The 12,397-nt window shown below is 41.5% G+C and overlaps 1 protein-coding gene across 3 annotated transcripts in view; it reads right to left on the bottom strand.

The window, feature by feature from the left end:
* Nucleotides 1-726: 726 nt before the first annotated feature.
* UFSP2 (UFM1-specific peptidase 2) overlaps nucleotides 727-12,397 on the bottom strand; it is a 16,861-nt gene continuing 5,190 nt past the window's right edge. For all 3 annotated transcript variants that reach the window (XM_015418698.1, XM_015418699.1, XM_015418700.1), the window contains exons 7-12: nucleotides 11,787-11,933; nucleotides 11,210-11,374; nucleotides 9,483-9,607; nucleotides 8,166-8,242; nucleotides 5,746-5,870; nucleotides 727-948 (exon numbers count right to left, since the gene is read on the bottom strand). In XM_015418698.1, the coding sequence (XP_015274184.1) occupies nucleotides 862-948; nucleotides 5,746-5,870; nucleotides 8,166-8,242; nucleotides 9,483-9,607; nucleotides 11,210-11,374; nucleotides 11,787-11,933 (726 nt within the window). In that variant the 3' untranslated portion in view covers nucleotides 727-861. The remainder of the gene's footprint in view (nucleotides 949-5,745; nucleotides 5,871-8,165; nucleotides 8,243-9,482; nucleotides 9,608-11,209; nucleotides 11,375-11,786; nucleotides 11,934-12,397) is intronic.

Consider the following 12,397-nt stretch of genomic DNA (forward strand, 5'->3'; position numbering starts at 1 on the left):
CCTGTGAGGTGGGTGGGGCTGAGAGAACTCTGACACAAACTGCTCTTTTTCAAGGACAGCTGTGCCAGAGCTTGTGACTGACCCAAGGTCACATCAGCAGGTGCAAGTGGAGGAGTGGGGAATCAAACCCGGTTCTCCCAGATTAGAGTCCACACACTTAACCACTACACCAAACTGGCTCTAGTATTACCATTCCTCCTGAGCCAAAATGAAAATCTGTGATCTGGAGGCTAAAAAACTGAGCTAGCTTACATTAACTCAGCTTAGAGGGAACACTGGTTAGTTCCCAATCCTCACTAAGTTGCAGTTGGAGGAGGCAGGAAGGGAGAAAACACCACACACCTTTCTCCACACGTTATTTTACCTCAGCCTCATAGTCCGGGCCCCTAGCAATTTCCTTTCTATTTCTTGACAGCTCTGACCACACACACATCACCACATGTGCCTACTCCCCCACTCCTCCCCAGCAGCCTCCTGCCTGCCCTCCCTCACACCAGTTGCTCGTGGGCCACATAAGAGCCTTGGACGGGCCAGTTCTGGTCCTTGGGTCATGTTTGACTATCCTGTGTTGTCACAGCCTGCACTGCCACTACTGTTCTAATGCTGCACATCTTAGGGCCAGACGATAAAAGCAGATGAAACAACTATTCGAACACGGCAATGTTTAATACTTATTTTATTTAAAAGATCACCATATTCTTAATTTACACTCTAAAAATAGTGGAATTAACATTTGTATACGACTGGGACTCTCAGCAATACGGTAATATTTGAAGTGAAAATATGTAATCATTTCTTATAAGTGTGTACACATTTTTCTAGCTACAACAGCTCATTTTCTATGATCTCCAAAATATATGTTCAGATAGTTTTTGGACGCTGAGGTAGACACAGGTTATAATAAGCATCTTTGCTCCAGAAATCTGGTCCCTTCCATCCACACCAACCCTGCATAATAGGAGAAAGAAAAGCACTGTCAGACATACCTGCTATAAAGGTGATACCTGGCATTTTGACCAAGCTGATACTATATTAACAAATTTCGTTTTGGTCTAGGAGCCAGCCCCAAAATTTAGACGCCAGACTCATTTTGCAGCCTTCAGTTTTGTATTTTAAAGACCATGTTTTCTAATTATTGCATAGGATCTACTTGTACACAATTTCTTGTAATTTTTATTCAAGTCATAATATGACAAAAGTGTTGTGGTATATGAATCGGGGTAACCCTGGCTGTCATCATAATAAAATCACTGCTGAAAATACTAGGTGCCACAATGAGATTTCTAGGCAACACCATGACCTGGTGCCTGGGATTTGTCAAACCCTGCATCAACATCAAAAGCCTGAATACATTATGTGATTTACAGACTGGCTCCTTTGTTTACTTCTCACATAAATGTTTATTTTCTACAACATACCTAAGCACGACAAACATAACAAACATCCACTCTAACATAAAATTGGGGGTACATTATAAGTATACATAGTTTGTAGCCATCTATATATCATTTCACACTTATACCTTACAATGGATATTAATTTTATAAACGCTTTCGCAACTATTTGTAAGTACAATCTGTAAAAAACCCACAACTGCTCAACCAGTTTCAATATCTATTATGACTTTTAGAGGTATCAAAAATATCCTTTTTAATGAAATAAAAAGTTATGTCCAATATGTGTCTGTCCAATATATGTCTGAATTTTATAGTGCACATTGGCTTTCATTCTCCCAACTATCGCAGTATATGAAAATTTCATAGAGGAACAAGAGAAATTAACCTATACCAGAAATTAACCTATACCATGGATCAATGTAGCAGAAAGATTGTAACAGATTGTAATACACTTGTAGATCAATATTTGTCCACCACTGCTTCAGGTAGTAAATAAATCAACCATTCTGAGTAGAATCAGGAAACTTATCTTGGCCTAAAGTCCCACCCTTCACAAATACTCCACCTTCATATTGCAAAAGGTTCCACAGATACAGCTTCAGATCAAACATTTCCTACAGCTTACACTTGATCAGACAAATTTAGAGTCCGGTGGCACCTTTAAGACCAACAAAGTTTTATTCAAGGTATGAGCTTTCGTGTGCATGCACGCTTTTTCAAATACATTGGAATTTCATGTGCATGCAAACGAAAGCTCATACCTTGAATAAAACTTTGTTGGTCTTAAAGGTGCCACTGGACTCTAAATTTGTTCTATTATTTCAGACCAACATGGCTGACCACCTGGATCTAACTTGATCGGACAGTGGTGCACAATGCAAAAGAAAACATGTTGAAGTCCATCAGTAAAATTAACAGGAACAGTCAGTCAGTCCCAAAACATAGGCATTCAACAGTTTTGTTTGCACGGATGTATCTGTCTTGTTATCTCTGTTTGTCTCAAAAGAAACTGTCACACAGGAAGATGCTCGCCAGGACAGTGTCTACATGGTGACAGCCTTCACTGGGAGAAGAAATGGGAGAAGAAACTGGGAGAAGAAATGCCTTCTCTCAGCCTCTGAATGCATGTTTTTCACATGGTGAAATGGTAGCTTTGAAGGAAAGTCCACAAAAGGAAAAAGAACGAATTGTTCATATCTCAGCGCTCCTGAAGGAGTAATCCCCGATGAAGCACCTCTGAGCCTATCAACAGTCAGTAGCGCTGTTCCATCCATTGTCAGAAACCTAATCTCCCCAACACAGCTGTTCAAGGCCAAAAACGTAGTTAAAATGGCTACTGATGTGCAAGATACTAATATAGAAGGAACAAGGTTGTAAATTACACAAGCATGCTGAAACCTTCACTCCAGCTGAGTTAGTTCCTGTGCTAAAGCAGAAAATTGAACTTGATGAGGCAGAATGAAGACAGACTGACAAGCAAAAACTTCCTTCGCCTCAGTGATATGGGGTGAATTTCTATGAATTCCATGGCAGACTTCTCTTGCTTGGAATCAAATGAGATTTGTACCCAAAACTGTAAAATTATTTTCTAGATATAACAAAGAACTTGCATTTAAAAAAAAAACCAAGTTCACCATGTTCAGTTCTGAAGAATGTAACCAGGGTCTTAATTTGGAGCTTCACAAGAAAACAATCATACTAAGGCTAATACTTTATAGGGAAACTGAGGCTATCGTACTCTGTTTGCATTACGAGAAGACAAGAGTTACTGGAAAAGACAATAAAGCTAGGAAAAGCTGAAGGCAGCAGGAAAAGAGGAAGACCCAACGTGAGATGGATGGACTCAGTCGAGGAAGCCATGGGGATGGGCCTCAGTTTGCAAGACCTGAGCAAGGCTGTTAATGACAGGCCATTTTGGAGAATATTTTCATAAGGTTGCCACTTGATGGCACTTCACACGCACACAAGCGCACACACTCACTCTTTTTATGGCAACAAAGCCATACTACTGAGAAGCAATAATAACCACATCATCTGGTGCAAACAATTTACCAACAAAGGATCCAAAGACATCTGTGTACATTCACTTGAACTAAAATGGAACCAGGCTGCTGCTGCTGAATACCAAAAAGGTGGCAGAGCAGCTTTTAAACTAATCCCAGGGGGAAAGCTCAAAGAAGCTTCATGACAAGGCACTAACGTGTAAATACTCAGGGTAACAATGATAGTAGCCTAACTTGGGAGTGAGGGTAGGATGGCGAAGGAGGGGCCATGTGTGGTGACAAAGGGGGCTGAGGGAGGCAAGGGTTTCTGGAGAGGGAAACATGTTATAGGCAGACATCTATAACAAGTTTCCCTCTCCAGTGACCTTGCCTCCCCCAGCCCTTGCCAATGCTAGAGGTCTCTGAGCCAAAATGGGGGAGCTGGAGTGCTTGGTGCTAAACGACAATTTAGATATAGTAGGTATGTCAGAAACATGGTGCAACTGAGAAAATCTATGAGATACAGTCATCCCTGGGTATAAGCTCCATAGGCAGGATGGTGAGGGATGGGCTGGGGGAGGTGTTGTGTTGTACATCAAAGAGGGCATAGAATCAAATGACTTAGAAAACATTAGGGGAATGAATTCCCCAACAGAAGCAATATGGGTGGAAATATTGGGCCCTAAGGGTTACCTAAAAGGGGGAATGTACTATCTTTCACCTGATCAAACCATTGAGGCTGATCTTGAGACGGAGAAGTAAATAAGGGAGGTGACTAAAGGAGATGATATTATGAAGCTGGGAGACTTCAACTACTCCAGTGCCAGGAGGCAACATCAGGAGAAGGCCTCGACCACTATACCCTGTTTTTGGACCTCCCTGTGTGAGACAGGGTCCTGGACTAGATGGACCTCTGGTCTAATCTAGCAGGGCTCTTATATACATACATACATGTGGGGTGTTTTATTTGCTGGTTTTCTCTTCCAGCAGGATACCCTTATACTTAATGGTTGGAATGTTGCCCCAGCACTGATCTTCAGGAGCAGTTATGTGGGATTACAGAGGAGTATAATAGCAAGGGAAGGCTAAACAATGCCCATGGTAATACAGGTGTCTGAGCATGCCCTTTGGATCCCAACCAAGGAGTGGCTCTTTCTTGTTTCACTCTGGAACAAGTATCCTCAACTCAGCCCATCAAGGGAAACATCTAGGACCAATTCTGAAACATGTAGCACCAAAGTATGGAAGACAGGCATGCTGCTACTTGCCGCTGAAAAACAATTGGCTTTTAATGAAAAAAAGCCCTTAACACTGGGTTTCTAAGGCAAAAATGAAGCCCAATTTGAACAGAATGGAACATATTTTTCCACCGGAACGAATGAGCAGAGGTCAGCAGTGTGGTGTGCTCTACTGATATATGGGATCAAAGTAATACTGGTTCGTCCTCCTATACAGAAATGGTGTAGGATTCACCAGTTTAGTAAAAGTCAAAATGTGGATTTTAAAAACACACCAAATACAATAAAAACATTGTTGTCATGCACTGGATTATCCAGAACACACAGTTTTAACCAGCATCATCAATCAGATGGCAAGGCAAGCTCCTCCCATCAACCAACCCACTCTGGAGTCTTTGGGCACACACATGCCACACTCTTGCCTCTCCAGCTCGCCAGCTTAATGCCTCCAGCCACTGCTGGGGTTTTGACAGCTGGTGCTACCAGCTGACATTATCTTTGGGTGTCTCCTTCCCCCTCAGCCTGCTCCGAGATGTCAGAAGTCAGCTGAACTGAAGGGTTACAGGGCAGCTGGCCTGCTTCTCTGCCTGCTGTGTAAGATGGTGCCATGATGTGTGGTGGGGGAGAAGGGATAGGTTCCCACCAGTGCATATGGGCTGTATCCATGACATTCCCAGTATGGTGGTACTCTGTTGCTGTGGTCCTAAGGGTGGGAGCAGGATAGAAAAATAAGTCTGAGTATCTAGCACAGCATGGTGTAGTGGTTAAGAGAGCCGGTTTGGTGTCTTGGTTAAGAGCTGTGGACTCTATTAGATTTGAATCCCCAGGTTTGAGTCCCCTCTCCTCCACATGGAGCCTGCTGGGTGACCTTGGGCCAGCCACAGTTCTTTCAGAACTCTCTCAGCCCCACCTACCTCACAAGGTGCCTTTTGTGGGGAGAGGAAGGGACTGTAAGCTGCTTTGTAAGCCGCTTTGAGAATCCTTAAGGTAGAGAAAAGTGGGGTATAAAAACCTACTACATTTGATTAATCACCAACCCCCATTCCCCATGACTGCCAGATACCAAAGCTTTTCCTGCATTTTCTTCAAGTTGTAAAATGAAAATCTGGTGTACAACCAGAGTCTCACCTTTTCTAGTACAGCCTGCAGATCCTCTGCTCCTGTGTAATGTGGGTCAAGAACCAAAAATTTTATGTGTCCTGTGATCTCATTCCACGCTACTCCTAGTATTGTGTGAGCCAAAACTCCCCCACCTGAATTGGGAAGGATGGGAAAGAAGGAAAGATAACATAATGAATGTGACAAAGAACATGAACCACAATTAAAAATCGTTCTCTACAGCCAAGTAGGAAGTTTTCAAACATCTAAAAATTCCTTTAAAAAACAAGTACAACTATTCATAGAATGCACAGCAGAAAAATTCAAGACAAATGGCTGAGATAAGCCAAAAACATACTTTGCAGAAAATATATATGTGTGTGTGTGTGTGTGTGTATGCATATATATATATATGTATATATATATATGTGTGTGTGTGTGTGTGTGTGTGTATATATATATGTGTGTGTATATATATATATATATGTATGTATATATATAGCTAATTTGAGCTCCAGTCCTAAAGACTCTCCAAGTCTGTTTTGAGCAATATGATCACTCTCTCTCCTGATGAGAACACAGCATGTATGCCCTTTAAGTAGAAAAATACAAGACTAAAAGACATGATAGACTATAAGAAAAATCTTCATGAAACAAAGGGAAGCAGTGATGCTTAGTGTCATCAGAAAGTGTGATTAGTATGCTGAAGGGGGGGGTGAAAAAAAAGAATAGACAAGCACCATGTTTACTGTCTGTGAAAGTTTGCATTAGGATACTTAAAGAGGTCACATTTAGAGTGAGATGTGGAAATTAGGAAATTAAAAGTTTGGTGTAACACCCAATTACCCAGAGGAATAATAAACCGGAATCTTATGGCACCTTAAAGACTTGGAGATTTTATTCCACCATAAGCTTTTGTGGAGCACAGTCCATTTGTTTAGAAGTATCTGAAGGTGCCAAAAATGCCACTAGACTCCTGCTTATTTTTGCTGTAGCACAGCTCTTCCTCCGGAATTATTAACCAGAATAACATTTCTCTTTTCCCTGGAAGAGGAGAGGCATCTTCATGGAAATATTTTTTGCAGGGGAAAAAATCATGAAAGTGAGGTAACTGTGCTGTCATATTTTTAACCTCATCCTTCCTCCAGGCGGTCAGAGCAGTGTACATGGTCCATCCGTCATCCCACCTTTATTCTTGCAGCAACCCTTTGAGTGAAGATTAGACTGACAGTCACGGGAACAACCTTTGGACCTTCTAAACTTCAAAGTGAAGTGAACTGAAATCTTCCCGGTTCTAGTCTGACACACTAATTGCTGCACTCTCTGTGAAGCCAAAAGAGCTCTCAAGAGCAAGAGAAAAAAATATGAGCCAAACATTCCTTTTCTACTTCTAAGCTATTTAATCAAAGTGATCTAAAATGACTGCTGGAGGGTGGAGACCATGATTCTTAATCACTTGACCCCAAAGATTTTAATTTTTTTTAAAGAATCCTGACTAGCTCAGCTTTCTGAACAGTAACTGAGATTCTAAAAATAATCAAGTACATTCTGGAGACTTAAAAATCAGCCAGAAGAAAATGTAGTCCAGTCCTGGTATTTGTAAGCCACAGATGGAGCCACTTTAGGAATGAACAAAACAGAGCTCAGGTGTATTTTCCCAAAAGCTGTGAGTTAGGGAGGGGGGGAGAGGGAGAAGATGGCAGCCTTTATTATTTAAAAATGAGTAGTCACATATATTATACCTGGAACTGGTGGGCCAGTTAGGCAGATTTGCTGTTCCAGAACTCTCTGCCTAATGATATCCGTGCCCTACGGGACCCAAAACAATTCCGCAGGGCCTGTAAGACAGAGATGTTCTGCCAGGCCTATGATTGAGGACAGCAATGGTTTACCATCAAGCCTGGCCTCCCCGTCTCCTCCCCCATGGGAGGATACATAAGGTTTAATGCCAAATGATCAGTTTGGTTTACTGTTTTAAGATATCTATCTATCTATCTGTCTGTCTGTCTATCTGTCTGTCTATCTATCTATCGTTAGAATTGTATTTATAAACTGTTGTTAACCACCCTGAGCCCCATTGTGGGGAGGGCAGTATATAAAATAAATAAATAAAAGTATGGAAAATAAACAGCAACTCTTGCTCTAAGCAAACAGAGGATCACACTACCAAATAGATTTGCATATAAAAATGCCTGTGGGAAGCTTCCATATCAGGAACAAGGGCTCTAGCCTAACCTTCCCCATGACATGTAATTCTTCATAGGCATGGAGTTTTCTATGTAGGAGAGCAGTCAAATGTCCAGTTCCATAAATGGCTACAGTTCCAGGACAAAGAAGAAAAGAACATGGATCTCATTAGCTCAAGGTACAGAACTTCTTAAAAACTCCAGAAAATATTTCAAAGAGAGACGTCTTGATGATGCTTATTTGTTTGGTCTTAAAAGGCTTACCAATCATAACTGGTGTCCCTTCAGTTTTGAAATGATTAGCAAGTTCTCTTCCCTGGGAAGCCAGCTCAGAGCCTTGGCTATAATGGGGAAAAATAATCATTAGCATTCTCTGCAATACCCATCTAGGCTCATGTTACTATGAATTCACAGATTCATGCAGCCCTGAGAATGGGCTCAACATGTGCATTACCAGCAGTTCCATCCCTGAGAAACTGTCACAGCCCCACTTGCTTAAAGGAACCCATTTTGCCTCCAGGAACAGACAGAGGGCAGAGCAACCTTGCCATGTCACCCATGGCACACATTTACCAGGTTTTATCTTGCATAAGTGTAAGGCATGCCTTATTTATTTATTTATTTATTTATTTAACCTTCGATTTCATATACTGCCCTAACCCCTTGGTGGGGGATCTCTGGGCGGTTTACATGGGGGGGGGGGGGGCTAAGCACATTTCATCCTAACTTGGGGCACATTATAGTGGGTTGTATGCATCCCATATTGTACACACTATATTTTTTACTGTGAAAACACTTAGAACAACCTTTGGACCTTCTCAAGAGTGAAATTTCTGGACTACTCTATGTTTCCCAGCACAAAAATATAACTGCTCGTCAGTCTTTATCTGTACATATAAATTCTAAAGCAAACTTGTATGCTGCTTCTACCACTAGCTATAAAATGACATTAGGAAATAAATTGTTTACTTGCAATCAGAAATCACTTTCACCTAGATGGCATTTATTACTATGAAAGAAGTGGTAACAGTGGTACCATGTGGTCCCAAATGAAACTGAAGTAAATAAAATGTTTTCTGCCTTTTCAGATTACCATCATAAAGTGTACTTCAGAATCAACAGATTTACAGGATTTTATATAGTATTAACATAACAAAATTCCCAGCTTCTTTCTACAGATGCCAGCTGCAAACCTTTGCTTGTATAATATGAAAGCTGGTGACTTACCTTTGTTTTAATAGCCAATAAAATTATGTACTCTGTATGCATTGGATGGATACATTTTTCAAAAGGTTCACCAACTTTATTTACTTTAAGCATTTAAGGCTGTACACATACACACATATTTATTCTTACAACAATCTTGCAAGGTAGATCAGGTTAAGAGTGTGTGACTAACCAAAATTTCATGACTAAACTACAGTTTCAACCTGGGTCATCTTCTCATTCCTAGTCTTTAGCAAACTTCCTTCATCAGGTTTCTTTGGCTACAGCCCCCCCACCCCCTTTGAGGTAGCCTGTTCTTGCCTGGATTCTTATCATCTTTGTTTCAATAGAAATTCCTTTCTTAAATATTATTACCTGACAAATAATATTTTTGAAGTTATCCCTAGTAGTTGGTTCAGTACAAGCTGGACTTCAATAGAGCCAATCCACTGGCGTGATCCAACAAACTGCAGTGGCTTGTCTCCAACATCAACAAGAGCCTTCGAAACCACCACAAGCAAAGAAACAGAAATAACACTAATTTGTATAGATTATTAGTTACTATATTTACCTATTTGAAACTCTTTTACACATGTCTGATTTTTTTGGAAACCAAATAGTAAAAAGAGAAAACACTTTTTTTCTAGGTAGGAATACTTCTTGGCCCCAAACAGGTATGCAATACCATCAACATGAGACATGCTGTGGAGAAAGATTCTTAGGCTACAATGGCATGAGCAATTGATGTATGAATAGATCACACACTGATTTAACACCATACCTGTCCTTATCACCATAGTGTATAGTATCACTATCAAAATGGTGCTTAACTGTTATATGAAAACCCACAACTGAAAGGATTTAGATTTTACCACTCCAGTATCTGAAGCCAACTTCCTTTTGATGTTGTGGAAGGATCTCCACTGTAATCTGCTGCTTCTAAATATTTGTTTAGGCCAACAACATATCAGGCACTAAACAAAATATGTACGTGATATGGACGATCCCAAGCAGGTGTTCTGTACTAATACAGCTGAGTTAGCCCTTTGTTCTGTCTATAATCTGGCAACGCAGAGTCATGCTGATATTGATGCCCTTTGTCCAATAGGGGGCAGAAGAGTACCAGAAAGTTCAGCAGCACCAACTGTGGCAGAAATCCCTAGGTGGATCCCCGGGCTCTTTGGTGGAAAGAAGGGTCCTTGATCCCCCTCACACTTTCCCTTCTGGCAGTATACTAGGGAGGCCAAGTTGTGCTCAGAGTGCAATGGGCAGAGGTAGGCTGACATAGGGGCCAGTCCCCCTCCACAACAGGCAAGGGGAGGCAGAAGGGAACTGCATTTGGCACAGAATGCTGCATACCAGCACAATGGATGAAGCAATGTGCATTTCTCAGGTGACTTCAGCCCACAGTGGCCTCCACCTCTGCACCACATAGAGTGGAAGGTGAAGGCAGAACTGCCTAGTGGAATATGCCCCACCTCTGTTTGTTCCACAGCACTGGTGTCCTGTTAATATCATTCTGTTGTCATTACAGCAGGGCAAGCAATGGAAGCAGGAAGGAAAGACTCCCATTAAATGGACATGCTTCGTGCTAGTGTTTATATTATGACGTTTTAGTGCTTTTGATACTAAAATGAACATTAATTTATTCCAGCTCTGATTGAGGTGGCACACCTGCACCTGGGCTGCACTGTTTCAGACGTCAGGTGTGGCCTCAAATAGCTGAATGCCCCTTCATATATAAAAAATTCACTGTATACAGAAAACAATGTCAGGCCTGAGGGTTCAATCCTAGCAAGCCCCGACCTGCAGACGTGCGATGGCCCAGACACAGGTATACTACCCCAGTAAGAACCAGACTGCCAAGCCTAGCAGGGAGCAAAGTCTGCCTTTCAGATCACTCCCATACGACAGAGGGCTGCAATAATGGGGCAAGTCATATAGCGGAAAATAAAAATATCATGCCAACCCTGACTCCCCTCTTAGAGGACCTTCAGCAACTGTAAATGCATCCTGTAAATGAGAGTCAACCATGTCAGAATAACCAATTCCATCAGCAGCTGTTTATTCTCAAAGGACCCAAACTTGGAAGATATCTTTACCTGCTGGATCTCCTTGTGGGTGGGTATTGGTCTCTCTGTGTACCCCTGATGCCTGAACCACGAGCATATGGTTTGCAACGACCGATAGGCACAGCCCCAGCCATTATCGTCAACACGATCCTGCATATAATGATGGTAACTGTATGTGCCGTAAACCAAATACACCTGTGATGAGAAGAATTAGAAAGACAGTCCAGTTCATAGGTTTAGCATTATTTCTGCAAAGAAAAAATATGCTACGAGTTACAAAGGCCAGAGTCATTGAGTTGTCTGGAACCAAGATTCCTCTAAGAGGGTTCTAGAAGAGCCATGGATGTAAAAACTGTAATGTGAACTTCCACAAGGTGACCACCTCCAACCCCCTTGCACCCAGTTTGGTATGAATCTCCTTGTTTATTGAGCTATGTGATGGAGCTGGGCATTTCTCATTTGTTTTAAACTGACTGACGGGTACCAGGAGCTGGTCAGATATGCCTCCTAATTCTTCTGCTTTTATGGATTCTGTTCTCCTTATTTTGTTCTATCAGTTACTCCTCAAGCTTGAAATCAGAGTGAGAGCAGCACAAATGGAACTCACCACACCAGACTCTATGCCAGGTGGACTGAGATGTACATGTGGATTTCTGAGATAGCCATCTTTGAATGGTTCATCCGGAAAGTGATAAGCATTAGCCCGTCGGAAATAAGGTCTATCAAGTGGCAGGTTAAACCGTCCGTGCAATTCCTATAAGCAAAGCAAAAAGTGAGAGTTTTGTTTTATCATTGATTAATTTCATTATTACTTATAGTTTTATTAGAGCATATTGTTCTCCACTCCATCAGCACTTTATTGTCACATTTAGGTGATTTTTTTACAAGACGTACTACAGAGGGGACTTCTGTAGCTATCATATAGCACTTTGATTAGCCGGAGGTATAATCGTAAACAGAACTTAGGAAAGGCAGCAAAAAATATTTTAAATAAATAAATAAATAAATACACAGGGGGTTTCTCATTCTCTGGGGGAAGAATGAGATCCTTTGCTAAATATGTTCCTCTCCTCCCTCTTCCTCCTCGTGTAAAGTGCTGGGAAAGAAAAAGCACTTTGTAAAGTTATCACACTTTTGAGTTGCCCCAGCAAGAAGCAACTTATGCATTAGAGCAACTACAGAGAAACATCAAATGTGGTGATGCCCATCATATTCTCT

This window comes from Gekko japonicus, unplaced genomic scaffold (genome assembly GCF_001447785.1).
Source record: "Gekko japonicus isolate JY-2015 unplaced genomic scaffold, Gekko_japonicus_V1.1 scaffold663, whole genome shotgun sequence".
Lineage (NCBI taxonomy): Eukaryota > Metazoa > Chordata > Lepidosauria > Squamata > Gekkonidae > Gekko > Gekko japonicus.